The 24,924-nt window shown below is 40.3% G+C and overlaps 1 protein-coding gene and 1 long non-coding RNA gene across 3 annotated transcripts in view; one reads left to right on the plus strand and one right to left on the minus strand.

Moving 5' to 3' along the window:
* Positions 1-24,924, minus strand: part of LOC123365349 — a 94,327-nt gene that overhangs the window by 51,378 nt on the left and 18,025 nt on the right. The window lies entirely within an intron of this gene.
* The window catches only part of RIPOR2 (RHO family interacting cell polarization regulator 2), a 70,749-nt gene that overhangs the window by 18,058 nt on the left and 27,767 nt on the right, over positions 1-24,924 (plus strand). For both annotated transcript variants that reach the window (XM_045008113.1, XM_045008114.1), the window contains exons 2-12: positions 5,459-5,585; positions 6,750-6,905; positions 7,601-7,679; positions 8,384-8,407; positions 9,518-9,571; positions 13,503-13,652; positions 14,647-14,710; positions 19,039-19,082; positions 20,902-21,027; positions 21,138-21,286; positions 22,799-22,928. In XM_045008113.1, the coding sequence (XP_044864048.1) occupies positions 5,485-5,585; positions 6,750-6,905; positions 7,601-7,679; positions 8,384-8,407; positions 9,518-9,571; positions 13,503-13,652; positions 14,647-14,710; positions 19,039-19,082; positions 20,902-21,027; positions 21,138-21,286; positions 22,799-22,928 (1,077 nt within the window). In that variant the 5' untranslated portion in view covers positions 5,459-5,484. The remainder of the gene's footprint in view (positions 1-5,458; positions 5,586-6,749; positions 6,906-7,600; positions 7,680-8,383; positions 8,408-9,517; positions 9,572-13,502; positions 13,653-14,646; positions 14,711-19,038; positions 19,083-20,901; positions 21,028-21,137; positions 21,287-22,798; positions 22,929-24,924) is intronic.

Here is a 24,924-nt window from a genome sequence, read left to right on the forward strand (position 1 = left end):
GGAGGGGTGGGGAGCTGCCGCGGGGGGGGCACCTTAGAGTGGAGGGGGAGCGGAGAGCTTCCACAGGGCTCGGCCGGGGGGGGGGGGGGGGACAGTGCGCAGGGTGGAAGTTTCGCCTAGGGTGCGAAACATCCTTGCACCCGCCCTGGAAGTCAGTATATATCAGGTGGCTGGGGGAGCCTTCCCAGTGCCAAGATAGTTATTTGCCTGTTTATATGGTCACTTGCACATGTATACCCACAATAGGTCCTCCACAAAAATGTAGGTGAACAAAATGCAGTTACCTGAGTTGTTCAGGGGAAAAACAAACAAAAAGGGTACAAGTGTACAACCACTAGTGTATCATCAGTCAGATTTAGCAAACACGTTTGTGAGTATATTTACCACTCTCAGCTCAGGTCTAAGTAAACACTGGTTATCAAATATTCTGGTATTATAGAGAACTAAGTCCATACTCATACTGGTTGAAAAGGAGTCCTTCTGTAGAAAGACTATTCCCTCCAATACCTTCCTTTTTAATTAGCTTAGACCCAGCTGCTTCACCACTGTTTCTATAATGGAAGGCGAGATGGAGCTTTTATTTCCCCAGGGACAGAGACATTGTCAATTATCCGCAGTTTCTTGCTATCAGCTGTCACTGAGAAGTGTGTGTGGGGGGGGGAATCTGTTCACATTTCTTCTTATGTTGAGACTGTGCTAATGTACAACTAGTGTAGGCAATACTAAGTGTATTAAATTATGCTAATCTATAGTGTATATTTATATTTGCTTTAAGTAGATCATTTTAAAATCAAATACCAGTGATCCATCAACACCACGTCTTGAAATATAAGAGCATTAATTGATTTAGAACTAATACGGAACTCTTAAACCTTAATTGTATTTTGATCTAATTTTATTTTCAAAATACACTTTATATTAAGAGAGGGGAAAACATCCCACTTGTAAAGTACATCAGGTAACTATTACATTTGGAATTCAGTCATCACAGAGAACAAACAAAAACCTTTTCACTAATTTTAATCGTCATGGGATCCCACTGAAGTCAATAGATTTGCCTGAGTAAACTCTTGAAGATTTGGCCTTATGATAATTACGGTATATTAATGAACATACAAGATGCTTCTCTTACAGGATCAAGTTCAATTTACATACACCAAAAAGGGAAGTCAGGATTTACTGGCTAGGAATTCATTTTTTCTCTAAGTAGAGAATGTAGGGCATCCTAATTGTTAATTAATTCTCAAGTCCTTGGATGTTTTTGTTTTCAGTTATTTTCCCCTGTTGCTAAGATTTCCCATGCTCCATTCAGCAACCCCTGAACTTTCCTCGGACCTACTCTGGCTTTTGTTTAAGTCAGAGGCAAAACTCCCATTGACTTAAAATAAGTTATACTTACACCTACTGCAGTCGACACCAAAAGATGATTGATCAAAACACAAAAGGTTTCCCTTCAATAGAGATCCCAATACTGATATCATTAGCAGGACTGTGAAACTGTATCTTTTGTGGTTCTCTCTTGTTCACACCTTTTATTAATATGTTATTTGTATTTAGCTAACATATGGCTGTCTTATGAAATTCAGGGATGGTATCTTTCAAAGACTGCCTGTTAAATATATGTTAATAAATTATTTAAAACATTTAGGGAAAATAAAAAGTAATATACAACTATGTAAACACCCATTACCTGAAATACACTTGTTAATTCTAAATATTACAAGTAATCAATCAATATGTAACCTATACACCATAATTGTCTAAGCAAATCTAAACTAAATGACTGCTGCTGGAGAGAATATGTGTGAGTCTGTAGGGCCAATCGAAAATATTTAGGCTTCAGTGAAATCAGCTTAAATCTGAAGTATAGATAGTGTTTGCAATTTATAAAAGTACAACTCTGAAGTCTAACTGGATTATGCAGATTTAAAATTATTAAAGCAAGATTTAAAATTATTCAAAGAGAGACTATTCCTCTGACAGTCCCAGCTCATGGGCAGTATTGGAAGCTCTGCAGAAGAGAGGAATTTCTCCCCCCACCCTCCCAACACAGAAATAATTACAAGTTATAAAATTAGGAGTCAAATCCTATCAAATGACTGGTATATTTTCAGCCTATATTAACAGACTCATTGTAAAATGCTATTTTATTCTGAAAAGTGACTCAATTCATGGCATTGTGGGGGGGGTCTGTTTGTTGTCTCTGTTACTCCCATTTTTAATTTGCTCAGTTCAAAAATAAAAAGATGTTTTCTTTCTAACTGCCAGATCTGAGAGGTGAGTTGGATTCTTTCCATTTCATACAAAGACAACGCAAAAGTAGATGTAGACAGGTCTTAATGTAAACATCAATTGTATTTGTTCCACATGTCATGTGGATTTCACGAGCAGATTCACAGCTAATAAATCGGCATGAAATATGAAGAGTAAAGTTGGTCAAAATGTTTTTAACAAAAAAAGTTAGGTGGAAAATGACCTTTTAAAAATCTTTGATTTCCTTTTTACTGATGACAACTGAAAATATTTGTGTGTGTATCTATTATACACAAACATTCAGGAAATATTTTCCTTTAGACTGATAAATATTTATTAAATCAGCACATTGTCACACTAAGGTTTTTACTCTTTTGTGGCTAATAGGGACCTGATGGAATAGATAATTGTTGTAGTGTGTGTTAGCATTTTGAGTAGAGTTTTGAATTTGCAGTACCTCATCAGATATTGCCCAGGTCCTCATAACTAATACCAAACTTTGTTTGTTTTTGTTTTGCTTATTTTTTGAGGAATGTTTGATGATCTGTATAAATGTTACTGCAGTTGAACCCAGCTGACTGTCAGAGCTGTTTAGCTTTTACCTTCACACCATCTCTAGAGTCTGTCTGGAGATGCACTAATCATCGTGTCAAATCAGGCAAACACTGAACAATTATTACTGATTTGGATCTGTTTTTAAAGCAATACAAATTGCAGCATGCAGCACACAGATTAGCCAGTTTAAAGTCATTTGAGAAAATAGAGAGAACATCTTAAACTTGCAGCATGATACCCGAAAGTACTGTAATCAGATTGTTCCCCATTATGTCTCTATTGTTTCTCAGCTGGGTTTAAACTACTTGACTCAGACTCTAATCAATGCTTAGACTCTGTACTGTATTCATATATGGGAGTTTGATCCTGTAAGGTGCTCCTGCCAGGTACTAAGCATCATCAAGTGGAAGCCGAGAAACTCTGCACACTACAGGAGGTGCCCAGTGTCTTGAAGGATTGGATCCTAATGTAGGGCCTGATTCTGGTCTCAGTTAATCTGATGTCAAGCAGGAGTATCTCCAACAATACGTAGAGGAAATTTATGCCATTACATAAATTAGATCAAAATTTTCTTCTTATTAATAGTTACTGCTCTACTTAATAATACAGCATTACAGGTCTAACGAAAAGGCATTGATATAAGATTTCATGCAGTTATGGCACAGGCACAGATGTACAGAAGGCATCTGTGGAAGCCCTGTGAGAGGGGGCATGGCACAAAGTTTTGCAAGTGTCGTATTCCTAAAATATTACACTAAAATGCTATTAATTCCTTTTCACATATGCCCTGCATGCATCTGAAGATTTGGCTAATAAGCTATAACCACTATAATACCTAATATGTGTTCTGTATACTCTGTAATACAGTACTTTTAGTCCATTTTAAGGCAGACGCTCTAGGTTCCTGCTTACAAAAAAATAAGACTCACAAAGTTCATTAAGATGTTAATGGAGATTCTTAGGGCTCTTTAACAAAGATCACAGTTATCTACTAGTTATGGTAAAGATGAAAGATGGTCACAGCCTGATGCAATTACCAGGCCAGCATATCACAAAACCAAGATCATATTTACTCTGGATTGACTAACCATGAGAATCCAATCAGTTCTGGCTTTTGAAACACAAAGATCAATGCTGGATGCATCACACAGAAATCTTCAGGTTAGTAATAGTGACAACATTCCTGGGGCTGGAAATACTTTGGGCAGAGCTTCACAAAGCTACTTGTAGAAGCACCTTTTCGTGCTAAATAGAATTCCCTCTGAAATTGTATAGGAGAAGTCAAAGCCGCCAGTGGTGATTAATGAAATCTGAAAGAGTATTTGGCCATTTTAAAGTTACTAATCAAAATATAACTGGGATGCCTGTGACATTTCAAAAATAGAATTAACTTTCTTCATCTAGTGCATTTGAAATGCAGTAAGGATAAAGCTACTACATATCTCCGGTGCCTATTTTTAATAAGTTCATTTAATGCTTGTGAAAGGTCCTAGATTATCAGCCCAAGGAGTAGTCCTCTTCCCACCGGACAGCAAGAACAGCGTAGTCTGAACCACAATGCCCTGCCTTGGTGCTTCAGTGTTGTTCAGCAAGCCTAGGGGTAAGAGGGCCGTTCAGTCTCCCCTACTGCCCATTCAGCCCTTGCCTCTCTGCTGAGGTTGCCAAAGAATCAGTTGTGCTAGATAGGTGTCCACGTTAAAAAAAATACTACTAGGAAATGAACTGAAATCTCCAGTTCATTTCACTTAGGATGCTGAATGGGATAGACCACATTCTTGCCACAGAAGATAGCAGAGACAGTCTGGTGAATTGACAGTGCACTTTCCCTCTCTATCACCACACAGAGAATTCCCTTCCCTTCCCAGAGTTCCTGCAATACACCCACATTATCTCCCCCTACCCCATCTCTCTCTGCAATAAGACACTAACAGTTACTGGGATAAGGAAAGCTAAGAGGACAGGTTTAGGACTACTTATATTTTTCAATGAACCCTCATCATTGTCTTTGTAATAATACCTAACCCGTTTAATCTTCAGGGCTCTCAACACATAGTAATCCCTATGATGTAGGTAACTATGTATTCCGATTTCACAGATGGGGAGACTGAGGCAGAGGGTTTAAATGACTAGTCCCAGGCCAAAGGGGTAGCCTGTGTCAGAATTAGGATTAGCCTTCAGAAGATTCTGGCTTCCAATCCTGTACTGAAACCAATGGACTACATTTTTCTCTCTAGCCTGTGTTTTTACATCTAGAATGTAATTCTTTCAAGAAAGCTGCTCTTAGGTTGGTCCATAGATGTTATCCTGGAATTCACAGAAGATGTGCAAGTTGCTAGAGTTTAGTTCTGAGAAGGGCATTGCTTAGTAACGTGAATAAATCAACTGCAAAACTCTAACCATCCCTTGTATTTTCTGTGAGAATTAAATAGAGAAAATGCCTTTGCAGACATTCCTGTTATTGTTCTGAAAACTGAGCTGTCAGTACAAACAGATTATCAAGAGTCAGGCTTGTAAACATCTAATCATCTCATGACTCTATTCACCTTGTGGGATTCATTTACCTTTTATCACTTCTGATGAATGCAGTATCCTCTCTGTCTTCAACCTGTCTGTAGCTTACCACTGTCACTAACCTTTTATTATCTTGCAGGAATATCTTCCAAGCTCCCGGAAATCATGTCAGTAGGATCACATTCATTCTCCCCAGGTGGTCCCAATGGGATTATTAGAAGTCAATCCTTCGCTGGCTTCAGCGGTCTTCAAGAAAGACGATCCAGGCAAGTACCATCTTTTGGGGGGGAAGCTTTCAGCTCAAGAATTGAAACTCGCTTTGGAGACTGGAACATTTTTGGTTTCTGTCCTCAGAGTTGAATTTGTGTGCTGTAGGTCAGACTGTTTGTTTATTCTCCCTGCAACTCCACTGTCTTGCATGGAGAATAAAGAATGAAGACACCCTGTCTCTTCACTGCCGGGAATTGGGCTTTAGTTTTATTGATATAGGGTTCACCCTCTGGCCTCAATCTCAGAGGAATTTTGCTGGCATCCCACAGTATAGATTTTAGTCCATTAAATTATACAGTTGTGATCTTTTCAACATGTAAAATGTCCAGAACTGTCTGAAAGCCACCCCCTCCCCAGCTTCGGAACCCCAGCCACAACTTCAAAATGCTGTCTACACAGATGTTTTTTAGAGCGATCATGCAAGATCCACTAGCTTAGCTGAGTCTGTTGATCCAGGCTGGGAAGTTCGCTTCCAGGGGTTGTGTAGACATAAGTTACTGCTAACTTGATTAAATCCTGCCCTTTTTTTTTTTTAAGCTTTCAGTGAAGCAGGGAACAAGAAACAACAAGAATTCAGTGGGAATTTTCAGAAGCCATAGGAGTGTGATTCATATAAATATAGTAAAATTATTATTTATTTGCAGTGCAATAGTGCCTAGAGGCTGTGGGTGAGATAAAAGCACGGTTGTGCTGTGCACTGGACAAATATCAAGACAGCGCTGTTTAGTAGCATATAGGTTTTGTATTATTAAAAATTGCCTTTGTTCTCACCAACTGGGTGTAGCTTAGGCATTGCTGCAGGGGACTGGACTAGAAGACCTCTCAAGGTCCCTTCCAGTCCCATGACTCTAGGATTCCCTAGCATTGCTGGATAGGACAGACCCAGTATAAGATGTACAGAGCTGTCTGCTATGAGCAAGCCTCAGGCATAAACTATTGTTTACCAGACAGGCATTCAAGTCTCAGCAACTGGAACATCAGATGCTGATAGCCTGAGCACAAGACTGATCAATACAGCTCAGACCTATTAACCTGTAAACAAACAGTCCTCCAACAGGCACTACTATAAGATTACTTTAAGCCCAAAGAGATAACGTCAGGCAATAGTCCTTTGAGATCATTGTGATTTATAGTGTTTTCCTTTCATGTCCATTTTGCAGGTGTAACTCCTTTGTTGAAAATTCCTCTGCACTTAAGAAGCCCCAAGCAAAGGTGAAGAAAACGCACAATTTGGGGCATAAGAACAGCACCACCTCCAAAGAGCCCCAGCCTCAAAGGATGGAGGAGGTCTACAGGGCCTTAAAGAATGGATTGGAGTAAGAGAATTTATCACTGAATGTCTGAAGCTTTCTTTACTACTTTAGAGTGGAAAGCAATGGGAGTGGGGAGCCTCAGGCATGGTAGGGTAAATCCAACTGCTGACTTCTACTCTCCTGTGTTAAACCCACGTGTACACAGGAAGCAAAAACACTCTGGGCGAAATCCTGACTCTATTAAAGTCAATGGCATAACTCCCATTGACTTCAATAGGGCCAAGATTTCATCTCAAAACTGTTGCTCCAAATTTGCCTCCCATCACTTAGGAGAGTCACACCACACAATATGATACAAGATAACATCACAACACATAGTAATGCCTTTGTTAGAGACGTACAAGGACAGTGATTGGACAGAGGCAGCCCACAAACTAAACAGCAGCTTAGTTCTCACAAAACCCAGCTGTTAACTGTACTTGAAAGCATTAACCTGTTAGTCAAGAGCTAAAGAAATGCTCCTATTGCTTGTTTAGTTGGTGTGGCGCATGAGGGTTGCACATGCCAAGGACTAGGGAGATATGGAGAGTTTTTATGACAGTCAGGTCACTGTAAACATGTTGTACTTGTTTAAGTCAGCATGTGGTGAGAATAGCTATTTGTTACACAAATATTCCTTTCACAGAGGTCAGCGATCAGAACCCTATGTACTGAAATGTAGCAGAGTTCATGATTCCCTTTCTGGTTTATCTTTACAGTGAGTATCTGGAAGTTCACCAGACAGAGCTGGATAAGTTAACTACTCAGTTAAAAGACATGAAAAGAAACTCGCGGCTGGTATGTGTTATCCGACGATTCAGATGATAAAGTGTTCTATGCTACTTGCACAGATCAAGGGTAACCTTTTCCAGGTATCGGAGGAAAAGGGGGGACAAGGGAGTTTTAAAGAAAAGCAGTTCTTCTAGGGTTGCCAACATTGTATTTCAAAAATAAGGGACTGTTTTCTTAGCACCCCCGCCCCACTCCTCCTCCTCCCACTATCATCATCACCAATAATAATAATAAACAGTACTCGCCTTCATTTGGCAGGGGTATTTCTTGCTGGTTTTTGCTGCACTCAGCAACTCCTGAACTTGTTGTACAGAGATGAAAAAATAAGGGACATCCCTTGTACTAAGGGACTGTTGACAACCCTAGGGGAGCTCCAACCCAGGATCCTGTTTAATATTTCAGCTATTTAAACATAACAGGGCACTGGGAGAGTGTATCATTCAGTGGAACAGTATGACACACAAGCTAATCATCAAAAGCAGCAAAGAGTCCTGTGGCACCTTATAGACTAACAGATGTTTTGGAGCATGAGCTTTCGTGGGTGAATACCCACTTCGTCGGATGCATGCATGTATTCACCCATGAAACCTCATGCTCCAAAACGTCTGTTAGTCTATAAGGTGCCACAGGACTCTTTGCTGCTTTTACAGATCCAGACTAACACAGCTACCCCTTTGAAGCTAATCATCATCTCCCTTTCTTTATTGCAGGGGGTGCTCTATGATCTAGACAAGGTACGTTACCCTCTGGGGCAGTGGTGTGCAAAGAAAACATTAAAAGTTGAGTGATATATACCCAGACCTGGAGACAACTGGCACAAAGAGCTTCTCAGAACCTGATTCTCTAATCAGATACTACCACTGAGGGAGAGAGGCAGGCAGGATTTGCCACTGACTTCAGTGGGAGTAGGATCAAGTCCTGGAGGGTCAGAAACAATCCACAGAGAGTTCAGCAAGAACCTGCTTCAGGCAGGTTACAAACAGAATGGTAACCCCCAAAACAGACTCTAGAGAAACATATAAAGAAAGTCAGTGGAGAACTATCTCTGATAGCTACTGCCTCAGCTCCGGCCAGCACTTGCTCTGGAGTGTGGACGTACATCTGCCACCTCTTCATTTAGCAAGAGAGGGCCAAATTTACTGCTAGGGCACTTCAATGGAGTTGTGACAACTTACACCAGTGGTCCACCAAGTCTTCAGAGTATTTCTAGTCTGTGCGCTGACTATTGATCCTGAAAAAGCAAAGGCCTTCAAGCTTTTGAGTAGAGCTGGTTGAAAAATGGCAGTTGTTCTTCAAAGGGAAATGTTTAAAAAAAAAAAAAAAACAACAACTTGACAACAAAGGGGAAAAAATGTAAAAACCAAAACATTTTCAGTTTTCAAAGAACTTCTGGTAACACTTCGGCATTTTGAAAACCAAAAACTGATTGATGTAATTATTTTTTTACTGAAAACCAACAAATTTTAAATGAAAAATTTTCAGGATTTTTTTATTGAAAAAATATTTTTAAATGAAAATTTGTCAAAAATTTGTGTTTTGGTCAGAGCCATTTTTGGACAAAATAGGTTGGGATGGAAAAAATTCAACCAGCTCTACTTTTGAGTGAAAAACTAATTACGTTAAGATAAAGCACCTGATCTGAGGTTCATGTACAAAAACCTCTTCAGAATGAAAGAAAGCTTCACAGTTTGGAGAAGAAGAGTTTCTTTGAAGCTCACAATGGCTTGAGACAGGAAAACCAGCTAAAGAGAAGATTTCTGCAAAGAATCTATATAAAAATACAATAATCTGAGCTATTGGGGGGGGGGAATCTCTCATTCCTCATTTATTTATTTATTTTGCAGCAAATCAAAGCGATAGAAAGATATGTGAGAAGGCTGGAGTTCCACATGAGTATGGTAATGAACAATTCTATCATGTTTCTTCTGCTTTTATATTATTAAGAAAACCAACCATTGCCTAGAGTAGGGGTCAGCAACTTTTCAGAAGTGGTGTGCCGAGTCTTCATTTATTTACTCTGATTTAAGGTTTCGCCTGCCAGTAATACATGTTAACATTTTTAGAAGGTCTCTTTCTATAAGTCTATAATATATAACTAAACTATTGTTGAATGTAAAGTAAATAAGGTTTTAAAAATGTTTAAGAAGCTTCATTTAAAATTAAATTAAAATGCAGAGCTCCCTCAGACCGGTGGTCAGGACCCGGGCAGTGTGAGTGCCAATGAAAATCAGCTCGCGTGCCATAGGTTCCTACACCTGGCCTAGTGTGAAAGCTTCCACTCCAGAGGGACCCGCTTCGCTGCCTCTCCCCAGTGCAGTTAAAGTACTGCAATAACTCCTGAGATAGAAACAAAGAAAGGATTTTTAAAAGCTTTAAAACTTCTGAGGTTCGCCAGTTCTACATGCCCACCAAACATGCCCACTGATAATGGGTGCAAAGGAAATGCAGGGTCAGGCCCTTGATGGGTAAGCTAAGATCTCATCATACATTTATTTTAAAGGTACAGGTAAAGGTACACTTGCACCTGCAAGAAGTTTAAGTTCACAAATTTGATCTACTGCATGTTAAAAGTCTCACAGTCAGACTGCGAGTGTCCTCGGGATTTCAACACTAGTTTTTACACCATTTTATTCCACTGGGCCAAATTCTGCTCAGTTACACCAGTATATACTTGGAATAACTCCATCCAAGTCAGTCGGTTTACTCTAGATTTACACCAGTCTGCTTAGAATCAAACCCACATTATATTTTCTTTTAGTCATTAATATATCTACTAATTAACATTTTTCCCAACTTGACAAAATGATGCATTTATGATAGATGAAATGTCTACTGAGATTCATTTAAAAAACACACACGCTGCTTGTTATATACAAGAGTGACCAGGCATACAAAAAACACTTTAATTTCATTGTTCTCATAATCACGCAGCTCAAAGCAAATCTTTAAGAAATACAGTAGGTTGAAATTTTCTGTCCAAACAATACACTTCCTTGCTGGTAACCTGCATGTCAAAATTATAGTCTAAAGTACATTTTCTATCTAAATCCTTCCTACGCCATCCACATCCTGCACAGAGCTACTGGTTTCTGTGTTTATGAAGCGATCCTAAACATAAGAGGAACTAATAAAAACAACTCTACTTGCTCAGTATGTTTGTTCACTGCTCTATAACCCATGGTGACAAATAAATAGACCATTGTGTGCGAGAGTTTTATAACATCAGATCTTAGGCAGCTATTTAGGAAAATGGTTTTTAAATGGATAGAAGCAGAAGAATCTTTCAGAACAAGGACAAACTATGCTGTCTTCTGATAACAGCAATGCCCTATCAATGCTAAGTACTGTTGTCATTCTATACAGGAAACAAAGCATGGAAAACAGGAAGTGTAGTACAGGTGGCGAATCTTTAGAGTGGCAGATGAATTCATCTTAACCGGGCTCACATGTGCAGACACAGAGTCTGAGCACAGGGGTAGGCCCCACCCTGATCACGGACATAAATAGCAAGTGACAACTATTTATAGTAGCTATTTAGAATGGAGACTAGAGGGTTGCTAGCTGGAAAGATTAAGTGTAGAGGGCTTGCATCTCAGATAAGCGTGGTTTGTAATTCTGAAGTGTTAATAAAGTTACCTTTTCTTCCATTAATCTTTGTTGAAGTATTCCACTTGTAAACTGCCTTCTGTTTTAGTTACAGGTCCTCAGATAAATTATATCTGCCATTATGAACCCAAATCAGCCTCGTTAGCTTGATTTTTACACTTCAGTTTTTGAAACTGTGATGGAGGGGGCTCAGAGGGGGTATACTCAATCACACTTCTTGTTTCCCATTCAACTGGGAAACAGGCAATGGCATTGTTAGAGATAGAGCTGAATGGGACATTTTGATTGAGGATCTGAACATTCCTAAAGTTTGGGGATCCAGGTTTTGGTTCAGGTTAATTTCTAATGTAGATAAAATACAGTCATGGTGGCAGGTAGTATATGAAGTCAAGTTAACACAAGTTTTGATAGAGGCAAGTGCTGCTGTGAAAGATCCATGACTGAGCAGCATTAGGATGCAGTGCATGATCCACTAGGAAAAAGTGGAATATATAAAAACTGAATTTTGTCCACTGTTAGCAGGAACAGTGGAAAGAACTAATGTGACAACCTCCTTGTAGTTTTAGTTTCACAGAAAAAAATCCAACTCTTAAAATAACTTCGTTTTACTAATGAAACAATCAGATTCAGCTCCTGCAGCTGGCTGTTGAATCCGAACAAGTGGAAGTCCCTCTGCTGCAAGCCCCTGCAAATAACTCTGCTATAACAAGTGTGCACACGAAGGATGAGGGTTTAAAAGAAAAGCACAGTTGGAGTGTTGGATAAGCTTACGGAATTAATAATAGCATAGGGAGCTTTTTTCTTCTAAAGTTATGATCTAAAACTGGCCCACATTCCTAGATAACTAGGACCAAAATTTCCAAAAGTGATTAGGGAGTCTTGGGTGCCTAATGTGAGAGACTTTCAAGGGGCTGATTTTCAGAGTTACTTTTGAAAATCTTAACCCAAGTTGTTACTATCTAATGGCTGTTCAGTGGTCTATATGAAATGAGTTAAAGGCCTCTGTCACAGTTTCAGCGTAACTGAATCTGTATCCTCCCTACCTCTGTGGCCCACTCCAGGAGTTTTAAGCTGCATAGTCCCCTTACACTCGGATATCCCCAGCAAGCCAGTCCGTCTAGAGGCCAGTGCCTGAGCTTTGCTTTCTCCTCAAGGACTATGACCAGTGTATTGCCAGCAGTTACAGGTTACCACACAGCTTTTTCTCAGCAAGCACCTTTATTGCTTAAGGTACAGCCATTACACAGAAAAGTATGAATAAATAAAAGCTTCTGCATGCATGCTAAAAGCTTATCCGAGGTCAACCATCCATCTTTTAGAGCCCTTGTAGGTCAAAGTCCTCCCAACCCTTCTGCAAGGGTCGGGTCCCGCCCTGGGACAGAAGCTCCTGTCCGTTTGCTGGATCAGAAAGAAGGCCCTGAGTCAGTTCAAGCTCATCCTTTTATCCCAAAAGCCTCCCCGTTGTCTCTTAGTCTCTGGAAAACCCAGCTTGAATCAGAAGATGCAGATCACAGCAGGGGGTGGGGTACCTCTCTAGAGTTGTTTGGTTTCAGTGATTCACTTTAACCATCTCTCACTGTTTTTAGTCACTGGAGGAGCTGTGGTAACCTGCCCCTGTGGAGCAGAACATAATCAATCCTACATAAACCATTCATCGCTTTCATGCAATACTGTCCCCAAAGATTTGCATGCAATTGCAATATCTGTCTCAGCCCCCACCCAGGTCTTGGCATTCACACTGCAGCACTCACCGCTGACACTACCTGCCATCAGCATAGTGGCCAAGGCTCTATTTGGAAACTCAGCTACTTTCCCACTGCCACTATTGTGCTGTCCTTGGTTTTGAGACCAAACAGAGGACATTAGTACTCCCCAGGGCTGTCAGATCCAAGCTCTTTTATAAGCTTGAAATTGATTTTTAAAAGCGATTTAGAGAGTTCCACATATCCCAGATAAAAATGGAAAACAGTAGCTGGAGGTCTGCAGAACTAAAGTACAAATTGCGGTGTCTCTGTCTTGCTGAAGTTTTACAGCAGAGGATGTTTTTCCAAATTGCATCCTTTTTAAATGTAATGTGATGGCATCAAAACTACAGTTGTTTACCCGCTGGTGTAGCTAAAAAAAAAAATTCAGAATTGTTCAGTTCTGTTTCCTTTTAATGGAACCTATTTTATGATTCCTTTGGGTTTCTTTATTTTAGTGTGCTTCCATTGTTCCTGCTAGGTGGATGAGCTGTACGAAGCCTATTGTATCCAAAGACGTCTTTGTGACGGTGCCAGCAAAATGAAGCAAGCATTTGCAATGTCGCCTGCTAGCAAAGCAGCTCGAGAGAGTTTGTCTGAAATCAACAGAAGTTACAAGGAATACACTGAGGTATGTGCTGCTCTGTGTAGTCCAGTCCTGCACTGGTTGACATCAATGGGAGTGTTCCCATAGATTTCAATGGGGGATTTTGTCTGAATAAGGACTGCAGGATCAGCCCCTACATCAATGCAGCTAATTACTTTTCACTTTTGAAATATTTGACTGATTAGAAATATTATGGGACTATTTTGTATTTACTTCCATGGGGCAGTAGGAGACCTGCAAATACAAGCTTGTCACTCTGTCAGAGATGGATGGGGAGGCCACAGTGACATTATATTTTAATACTACAGTATTTCCATCTAAACATGCGCCCTGGGGCCACTGTTCAGGAAAAGGCATAAGACTGCTCTGAATCTGTCTATCTGTACCCCAACTAAATTCTTCCCAATTCTGCAGATTTCAGTACATTATGGTTTCCATTAGCCTAGAACCCATTTGTGTGAAGACATCTGCTGCATCTTTTCTAATCTTACTCAATATTCTCAAATCTACTTTATTAACGTGCGATTGCATCATGGTCTGGAAAAGCTATAGAAAGGTGTGAAAACCACCGCAGCTCCTAGGTAATAGGAATCTCCTTAAATACAGAGAATGCATTGGGAAGAGTCCATAGTGTGTTCCACATAGCTCAAAGCATAAAAGCATGTTGAGATCCACTTTGGCACAAATCCTTGGCTGGAGGGAGGGGTGGGAAAATGATCAGCTTACACCATGATGGCTGAGACTTCGTTCTGCCAATGCAAGGATTATAATGCAACAAAAGAAGAACACTGGGCCAAATTCAGCCTTGGTGTAAACAGGCTTGGCTGACCTGAAGTCAATAGGGCTGCATCTGTCTATTCCAGGGCTGACTCTGGCATGTTGATTTTAATTTGAGATACTTATTTTTATCTACTGAACATTGTGGGATCTTTTCTTTCTAAACTATTATTTTTGTGTGTGGTTTAAAAAAAAGAAGTGGGAGGTTGGTCTGATGTCAATCTTCCGTTTTCCAACACAGAACATGTGTACCATTGAAGGAGAGCTGGAAAACCTATTGGGGGAGTTTTGCATCAAGATGAAAGGTAATTGCCTCCCTCCCAACCTTTCTGCATGAACAGACTTGCCAGAGCTCTCTGTGTGTGTTCCTGAGAGCTCTAAGAGCAAAAGCTAATTTAGGTTTAATGTATGAGAGGTTTGTTTTTCCCATCACATCAATTGCTGAGCCTTCAGAACCCTGACTTACACCCACACTGAATAGAATTGATCATACTAGTTTGATGCTCAGATCTGTACAGTGAGCTCTTCAAAGACAATTCTTCTATTTTTCAGGGAGATGGGGTAATTAGACTGCGTTGCTTTGGTTATCAAGATGAATGTGTGATGTGGTTGTAAAATATTTTCTTATTTTGATACCAAGTTTGAAAGTCATTTAGCTTTGCAGAGATTGATTTTTGGGGGTGGGTGGGGTGGAGGGGGTGTTTTTGTTTTTTGAGTAAAAATTAAAAAAAGAGAGTAGGGGCACCTTACTTTTGAAAGACCCCCCACCAAGCTCGAGGGTGTAATCTATGTTTCAGCCATAAGTCCTGTGTGCATAATGGGATGTTTGTGACATCACTGATTGCAGTAGAAATGATTGTCATAAATGGCATAACTTCAAAGACCAGACCCTGCATTCTTGCACACCCTAAGCTTCCAGTGAAATCAATGGGATTTTATTGTAGCCTGATACTTCATTCCATGCACATCAGTGAGGAATAAGCATCAGGAACAGAGTACTTAAAAATCCTAATTACATGCAGAAACCCTTAACATAAAAGAATGGGAGAAGAGAAATGATAAATGATGCATCATCAGAATTTTCTCTGGGAAGTTCAATGCAGGTGATAAAGCAACACTGCTGTAACCCTAGGATCCGAGGGTGGAGCTGAAATATACATTTCTGAAAAGCTTAAACATCCCCAGTCATTTCAGTGCAAATCACTTTTATTTTGTGTCATGCATTAATAACAGTAGAGCAACACAGTCTTCTCCATTTGCACTGAACAAACAATAACGTCAGAAGGTAAAGAGATTTAGCTCTATTTTATTAACATATGATGTTAAAAATAAATCACAATCGTTTTACGAAGTAAGGACAATGGCTGTGCCAGCCTTCCATTGTGGATTAACTCCCCCACCGAAAGGACGGGTACTAAACATCACCACATGTGTGCCATGGAGTGCCACCCATCTCCAGTACTCTAGGTGCTGTCACAGCACTAAGTGCTAGGGGATGGTACACAATCAACTAAACTAGCCTCCCCGTATTCCTCTCCCAACCTCTATGGAAATATACTTTGATCAAGCTGTAGCCGTTTGAACAACAACAGAGGAGAGGCATGGCCCTTCCGGGTTAGCCTAGTAATACCAAGAGCTCCAGTGCTTTCATACTGCTTTTCAGACTTGCTTTCCCTACCACTCCCTTCTGTGTCCCTTCACTCAAACAAATGCTGTAGGCCAATCCCCCTGATCAAAGACAAAGATGGAGCTGCAGTTTTAAACCACCCTCTCCTCCCCCGCCCCATTGGGATGAAGAAAATGTTCTTTTATTTACATAAAATATGTTCAATGATACTGCCCAGCAGAGACCAAGTTAGCTGATACGAGCAGCTTTATGGAGATGGGAGCATCAGCAGAGTGCTGGTAAATGTAAATTATTTATAAACAATAAATAAATTAGAAAGTGGGAGGCAATAGGAGCCCTGACAGAGGGCTGCTTTGTTCTTCTGCTCCCAGTGTTCAGGAGAGAGTAGAGGATATGCTGCATTCTGTTCAAAGAACCCACTAAAGAAGTGAAAGGAAAGAGTCTGGGGTCCAGATTCTTAACGCAATGACCAACGATCGATCAAACAGTAGTAAAAGAATTGGGTTTACCTGCAGTAGGTTGGATCTAAATACCTCTTGTTTTTTAAAAAGAAGGTTTGTTTTGTGGGTACGGCAGCGAAGACTGGAACTCTAAGAGAGTCTTGAGTTTGATTCCCTGTTCTGCCACGGATTTCCTGTGGGACTTTGTGTTAGTCACATAGGCACAGATCTTCAAAGGTATTTAGGCACTTCACTCCCTTTGAAATCCATGGGAGTGAGGTAACTAATACCTTTGAGGTATTAGTTTTTCTGTGCTGCAGTTCCCCATCTGTAGAACAGGGATAATGCTTCCCTACCTAACCAAGGTGTTAGGAGGATACATTAATTTGTAAGCTACTCAAATGCTATAGTGATTGGGCCCATATAAGAATTGTTTAGGGTGTTATAAAGAGGTGTCATTAGGAGTAATGGGATGAAATAAAGTTGAAGACTTTTACGCCAAATATCAGCAATAGCTTCCTAATAAGGAGATAAGAGAGTCTGCAGGAAAGTGGAAGAAGTTCCCTCATGTGAGACAATTTAAATTAGGCTTGTGAAAAAATAGCAGATGTGTCCAGTAGCTGCAGGGAACAGTCTTGCATGGGTAGGGAGAGTGACATAATTGGTGTCTCAACCTCCTATGCATTTATGAAGAGAAAGTATCTTAAAAGAATCCTGCTCTTTATAATTTGTATCTCAGTTTGGTAACTGTTTGCAAGTAAATGTAATGCAGCTATCAGTGACGCCAACTCTTAGCAGCCTCATGATATCAGATATTATTCTTAAAGCCCCAGCTTCTGAAGTCATATGGTTACATGAGAATCTCCACTTTTTTATTTTTTAAATATAAAGCTTTCAGCCCTCATGCTTATAGAAAAAAGCTTGAAAACTTGAACCCTGAAGACTCTGCAAAAGGCAAATAAGAACCCCCCAGGTTAATTATTTTTAACCAATCTCATTATTTGTTTGAGGCCCGACTCATGGTTTTTGAGCAGTTGTTGGGCTGGCAGTACTGGTATTCTTATATCAAATGGCAAATACTTAAATTTAGGAAGAGCTCTTACTGAAACAGTAAATTAGGCTTGTGAAGGATTGCTGCCATCTACAGACAAGACTTGAGAATAGAACACAGTATTATTGGAAGCCTGCAAAACACCAGGTTTATGTACTTAGTGACCATTTGACTAACTCCCTCAAAGCTAAGTTCTCTCCGTACAAACTAAGGTTGGATTCTGCTCTCAATTACATTAGTGGAACTTAATTGTTAGAGAAGTGATATCAATATAAATGAGAGCAGTTTTAGTGTATAATCTTGATTATGGATGGTGTGTGTGTGTGTGTGTGTGTGTGTGTGTGTGTGTGTGTGTGTGTGTGTGTGTGTGTGTGTGTGTGTGTGTGTGTGTGTGTGTGTGTAAAATACACCAGGTAACATTGCATATGGTATTGGAAGCAATTTACTTGCAGATCTAAGCTTTCTTTATGCAATTCAAAGTGTATAGTCCTAATGTTCCACTGAACATTTGCATTTATTAGAGGTGTCGCAACTATGTGCGTGTCCAAGAGCAGAATTTGACCCCAAACATGTCATGGCATGTATCTCATGCCATTTATGTCAATATAGGATGCTATGTGTTGCTGAATGTGGTGACCTGTTTCAGTTTTATCAGGAGTTTATAATTAAATTCCCCGTCTGACCGTGTGGCATAACAAATATCACTGGGCAAAAAATAGAATGAAAAAACGCACTGTCATTTTCCTATTACCAATTTGGATAGTGAATATACCAAACAAAAAGCAAACTAGCAGACAGCAAGTTATCCAAGATCTCTCTAGCATGACTGTTGTCTACTTGCGTTACATTCAAATAGTTTTGTTCATTTCACATGATCACCATTTATAATAAACCATGACACAGAGATCATGAAAAAAGAACAAAGTTGTAAGCTTATGTCATGTCTCCTTTAAAGCTGTTCGGTTCTTGATGCAGTTTCCATTTCTTGGGGCTGTAGTAGTGGCTAAGAAATGCATTTCCAATCCACTAGAAGATACTTGAGATTTGGGGCTTGTCTTATTAACTGACTTGTAGAGCTGCACTAAAGAATTTGAGGGGCTAGTAGGAAGTTTTCATAGCTAAAATCCAGCCAGGAGCATAAATCAGACATTCAAACACCAAACAAATGAAATCCGTGATTGGGTTACTCTCTCAGCTACCAATGCATCCTACTCTCATGTTGCCCAGCAACAAAAACGGAACTCGGCAGCTTCCCTGCCATTTGTGGGATCTTTATAGAAGCCAGAGAGGCAGCCTGAATCTCAAACAGTAAGAAATACTGGTGGGTTCAATTCTCTTAGAAAGGATGTACCAAGTGCTGATGCATATGGTATGACTGCACTGATGCCATAAAAGGAGTGCTAGGGTTTTGATCAGGTCTTAAGCATTCAGTTTATACAAGGGAGCTAGAAAGGGAAGAAGGTGTTAAATAAAGTGTGTCTTCTGAAAACGATCTCAAATGTCATTTGCTCTTAGGTCTGGCTGGTTTTGCTCGTCTTTGTCCTGGAGATCAATATGAGGTAAGTATCATGTCAGTTCCCTTAGTGTAAAATGGGGGTGGGAGGAAGAGGTGGGATTGCCATCACTTTGTACATGATCCTGAAAGTAACTTCTTGTAGTGACACCTCTGGAAAGAGCTGCTTTTTCCTCATGTATATAGCAAGAAAAGCCCCACTGTTGTCTTTGACTGAATGTGTCAACAGTGAAGACTCCAAGATCAGACCCATTGTACTGGATGATGGCTATTAAGATAACAATAGGTCTGTCTTTAGCTTTGTTTTAGAAAAAAATCATGTCTCACAATACCTCATTTTTAGCATAAGTCTCCAATTCCTCTATGCAGAAGATGCCTCATTTATCCAGTCAGTGCAGACTGAATAGACCAAATCTATTAGAGCAACACTATATCAATGGGACATTAATACCAGGGCAGAATATATATAGGAATGACAGAACAGGTTGTGCTGGTTGGGGAGTGGCACTATATGTGAAAGGAAGCATAGAGTCAAATATAGTAAAAATCTTAAATGAATCAAACTGTATCACAGAATCTCTATGGATAGAAATTCCATGCTTGAATAATAAGAATATAGCTGTAAGAATATACTACCAACCACTTGACCAGGATGGTGATGGTGATTGTGAAATGCTCAGGTTGATTAGAGAGGCTATAAAAATAGAAAACTCAATAATGGGGATTTCAGCTCCCCCACATTAACTGGGTACACATGTCAACTAGGACAGGCTGCAGAAATAACATTTCTAGACACCATGAATGACTGCTTTGTGGAGACAGGACACTGGACTAGACGGACCCTTGAACTGACTCAGTATGGCCATTCTTATGTCAACTTTTATCAGCTGCAGATCAAAACCAACCAGAACCTTTTGGAAGTTAGAAATAGTTTGATAAAAGATTTTCCCCCCACCCTCCTTTTACCAAAACCCACTTATTAATCCACCAGTCACCATTTCTTATTTGCAGTGGCAGGCCCTCCATTGGGGGCAGACAGTTCACTAGCTAGGGGCAGGTTCTCTCTATAGAAGACTGGCCAGGCAGCCTAATTCTTCCATACCAAGATCCTCCAGCTAGGGTGGCCTGCTGTTCTCCCGCTTTAAAATATAGCATTAGGTAGGGGGCTTCACTTACGTTTATGTCACAGAGTTCACAAAATCTTGGAGCATGTAGGATTCCTCTCTGTCTTCCCAAGAGAACCTGTCAGCCCCTAGAGAAACCTGGTGTGTGAAAATAGAGGTAGACAGCCAGCCCTGTGATTCTCTTCCCTAGATACGGAGATAATAGAGCAGATAAGTGAAGCTGCGGTCTCTTGGCCAGAGGAGGTTGTGGGGGGAGGAGAGAACGGGACTCCCCATGCAACCTAAAATCATTCGGACAAGCTTCTCACAAACATATCAACTTGTAGTGTTTTTGCAAATCTCACCCCTGAATCTTTTCAGGTCTCTAGCAGTGATGCAATATTACTAATGACATCGACATCTCCTTTTTCTCAGCCCTAGCTGCTGAGAGGGAAGGAATTTCTGGTATTAAGGGGTTGCCTTCCCTTTCTGCCCTGGGTTCTGGATTGGTAGGAGCAAGTATTTCTGCAAGACATCTAGTGCTATGAGAGCAGGTTTACATTATGAAATGAATGTTAGAACTCAGTGCAGTGCCCCTTCAGCATAGACTTTCCTCCATGCAGAGTTCAGCATTCATAGGATCTATTCTTCAGGTGTATTTGAGAAACTGCCCTTTTCCTCATATCTTTGTCTGACATTTGTGTGCTGAGAACAGGTGGAGCATGCATGCCAAGGAACTAAGAGGACTTTTCTTTCTCATAGATTTTCATGCGGTATGGCCGCCAGCGATGGAAATTGAAAGGCAAAATTGAAGTGAACGGCAAGCAAAGCTGGGATGGAGAAGAAATGGTTTTCCTCCCTCTTATTGTTGGGCTGATCTCTATTAAGGTAAACACACCAATTTGTACTGTCTAGCCACCTGCTGCTAAAAGCTGCCCATAAAGCTGAAATAGAACCTGAGGCCCTGTTCTGAATACTACTGCTCTTTACCCTTGCAGGTCACAGAAGTTAAAGGACTTGCTACTCACATTCTAGTGGGAAGTGTTACTTGTGAGACAAAGGACTTATTTGCAGCTCGGCCTCAGGTGGTTGCTGTTGACATTAACGACCTTGGCACTATAAAGCTGAACCTTGAAATTACCTGGTAGTAAGTAAAACTGCTTTACTTTTCAGTGGGTCAGCAGCTTCTCAAAGCCAAGTAGAATCTCATATCCTCTTGTTTCCCTGATGAAGAGCATTGGTAGACAGTGGTGACCCCCGCTTTACCATAGACTTCCTGCATGACCTGGGGCTAGTCACTAAAGATACAGCCACACTTAGGGCAGCATGCAGAGTATAGACACTGCACACCCAGCTAACCCCGGTGTAAACAGCAGTGTAGACAGTGAGGCACAACTTAGTTGAGCAGAATAATGTAGACTGCCCTACACCCTAGGGTGTTTACCCTAGATGGCTCTCTACCAGGGTTGCCAAACCTCCAGGAATACGTCCAACCAAAATTGGCAACCCTATTCTCTACAGGCCCTGGGAGTGCCTCCCAAGTCTCCACTGCTGTTTTTAGCAGCATAGTGTCCTGTTGCCGCCCCGCTGCCAGAGCCTTTTCCTGTCATTTATAGCTACACACCACAGTGACGAGTGTGGACACAGCCTGTCTCACTGCAGTGTGTAGCTGCACATACTTTACATATCGGCGCAAGTGTATACAAGGTCTTAGTGTGCTTGTGCAGTTCTCTACCTGTACAAAGGGTAGAATAGCACTTCTCCACCTCACAGAGGTGTTATGGGGATAAATACGTTAAAGACTGGGGCACTCAAAATGCTACAGTGATGGGGGGCATATAGGTACCATACAGATGTCGCCTCATCAAACTCAAACATCTGAGGGCAAAATTGGGCCCTTCTTATATGCATGAAAATCTCAGTTACACTGGTGCAAATTTTAGTGGAGATTTACACTAGCATAATAACCAAGAACAGAATTTGGCCCAGAGCATTAAAAACTAGCCTTCACGTGCTTGACACATTGCTTCAGGGTAGTGGGAAATCCCTTGACATGCTCACCCCACAGCAATAATAAGCACCGGATGATAGAGCAAGGATTCAAAGCAAGATTTTATGGCATTTTAAAGAAGTATCTACCAGTCCTCTCTAAACAAACTGTGAAGTATTTAATATTTACATTTGTGTATGTTATATCTTATAATGCAATAAAGCATTAAACCAATCATGCCAACTTCTGTATTCCATTGTGATGTAACAGCTCTATTAATAGTAGAGCGCCTTACTCCTAATTATTTTTGATACCTGTCATCTCAAATGGGAGAAAATTCTTCATGCTGTAGGAGTCACATCATATTAGCATACATAAAATTATTCCTGGCAGTGGACTGCTTTTTATCCTAAATGAGAATCTCACTTCTGAGCTAACTGTCTAATGAACAAGATTTTTCTCTTTAATGCTTCACTTAAAAACTGAATTCTCCTTTTTTAGATTTGCTGCTAAAATCCATTACTTTTCTTTTGTGTCAGGTGCAGATTATTCTAATGAACTCAATGAAGAATAATAAAAAAAGGAAACAATTTCCCTATAATTGTGATGCAGTCTCATTCTGCCTAGGGTGATAGATATTTATTTTATTTATTTATTTATTTACTGCAGCCCATTTGATGTTGAGGACTTGACCCCATCCACAGGCAATGTGAACAAGGCATCTGCTCTTCAAAGAAGAATGTCCACGTATAGCCAAGGGACTCCAGAAACTCCTACCTTCAAGGATCACTCATTCTTTGTAAGTTAAGTTTGGCCTCACATAATTATGGAAAGAGACCCTCATCAACATAGTAAATGCTTAATTGCTTTAAAATGCATTTTTCCCAGCTTCATCATTATGCCATGTTAAACTCTCTGAAAAGCAACACACTTCCAGCTGTTCAGCCTAGAAGTAAAGCGTGTTTTGGTTCCTGTAATCCTAAAATGTAATATGGTCAGTTATTGGATGCCCATACTTCTGCTTGTAATATTTGAGGAGACTTTATACAATGTATGTCTATTTGGCAATAGCAGTTTAAAACAATTAGAATAAACCTAGTTTGTTTAATCTAACTCAAGGTGAAATTCACCCTTATGCAAAGGATCTGCACAAGTCCCACTTAAACCATATTTTGATGGGTTAAGTAGGATTTAAGTAGTGCATTGGCCTTGCACTGAGGTGAATTTCACCCGCAATTAATATCTTTAAAGCTGGCCATTTAAGTGCTGTAACTATGATGCATTCAACTAACTCCCCCTTTTGCTTTAACTGCTGAAGAAATGGCTACATCCTCCACAAGACAGGCCGCAGTTGTCAGTTTTAGATGCTCTGCAAGACACTTTCTTTGACAGGCTGCAGCGCAGTCGCTCTTTCAGTGACCTGCCATCTCTCAGGCTGAGGCCTAAAGCAGGGCTAGAGCAATATGTGAGTTTTGCTGGTGCGGGTGTGTGTAATGAATGATCGTTTCAGTGCGCACGTGGCTTCCTCATTTCCATGCATGCTCTGTTTGATCTTTAGCATTACAGATCTAGTTTGCTGACTGGTTGCAAGGGAGAGACTATGAGTATAAGCCCAATGCTGCTCTCAGGAAAGCCAATAGCCAAATTCCCATTGACTTCAGTAGGATCAGGATCACAGCCCTTATCTGGGGATGGGGCAGAGATTAAGCTACAAATGATAGTCAGACAACCCGTCTTTAGGAATGCAAAGTTAGATTGCTCAATGCTCTATATTTTTCTTGTAATCTGACTTCCAGCACTGAAAGAAAGTTTAAAAATGGTACCTGGAAAAAAGCAAAAAACAAAAACAGAACTTGAAATATATTTAGACTTAGAATGAAAGATACAAAGAGCTCTGGGCAAAAGTTCAGTAGAACTTTGGATGCTTTAATCTTTTAAACTAAGCCAATGTATAAATGCTTGCAGCTTTCTTCAGCAAATTGTCAGCAAAATATGTCATTTTTCATCTGTGTTGTGTTTATATGTAAGTTGTGACCTAGTTTGCCGTGCAATTTAAAACGTTCTAGGGTAAGGACTACATTAAACGACAAGCGTTATATTGTAGGCTTTCAATGTCATTCTGAAGAGATTCTTACACTTCCCATTTTGCTGTGATTTTTTTTATCCTTTTAATGTTCTATGTTTCATTTCCTACTATCTACTTCAAAGATTGGTTAAAATACCAGAAGAATTTGTTCTAAAACTCCAGGATGGCTCAAACCTATTTATAGTGAAGAAGATAGTAGAGATTTTTTTTAATGCTACATTATTCATACTAAAGGAGAGTTAAATGTGAGAGATTCATACATTTTGCTCCTTTTTACTGATGCCTTGTCTAACCAAAGGATATTTTAAAATTTTTTTTTTAAATACATTCTGGTGAAATTCTCCAGTCAGATCTGTATGGCAAGTTTTGGCTCCTAAATTTTGTTTCCCCTACAATGTACAAAACTCCCATGGAGGTGAGTGAGAGATGTGCACATGTGTAAAATGTGGAGAGCGGAGATCCACTGCAGAGACCTAAATGTAGAAAATTCTGTCCGTCTGTTTACACTACTGTCTTCTACCTGTCAGATTGTCAGAGAACTGGTGGAAACAGTATCAAGCAAGTTCTCTGTTATCTTTGAGATTCTCAGTGGTCTCCAACCTTTTTACACACAAAATCACTTTTTGAATGGGAGCGGCGGGGGCGGTGCTGGGGGCGGGGGCAGTGCACGGAGCTGCTTCCCCCCCCCCTCCCAGGGGCTGCAGGGCTG

The sequence above is a fragment of the Mauremys mutica genome, chromosome 2 (genome assembly GCF_020497125.1).
Source record: "Mauremys mutica isolate MM-2020 ecotype Southern chromosome 2, ASM2049712v1, whole genome shotgun sequence".
Classification (NCBI taxonomy): Eukaryota; Metazoa; Chordata; order Testudines; family Geoemydidae; genus Mauremys; species Mauremys mutica.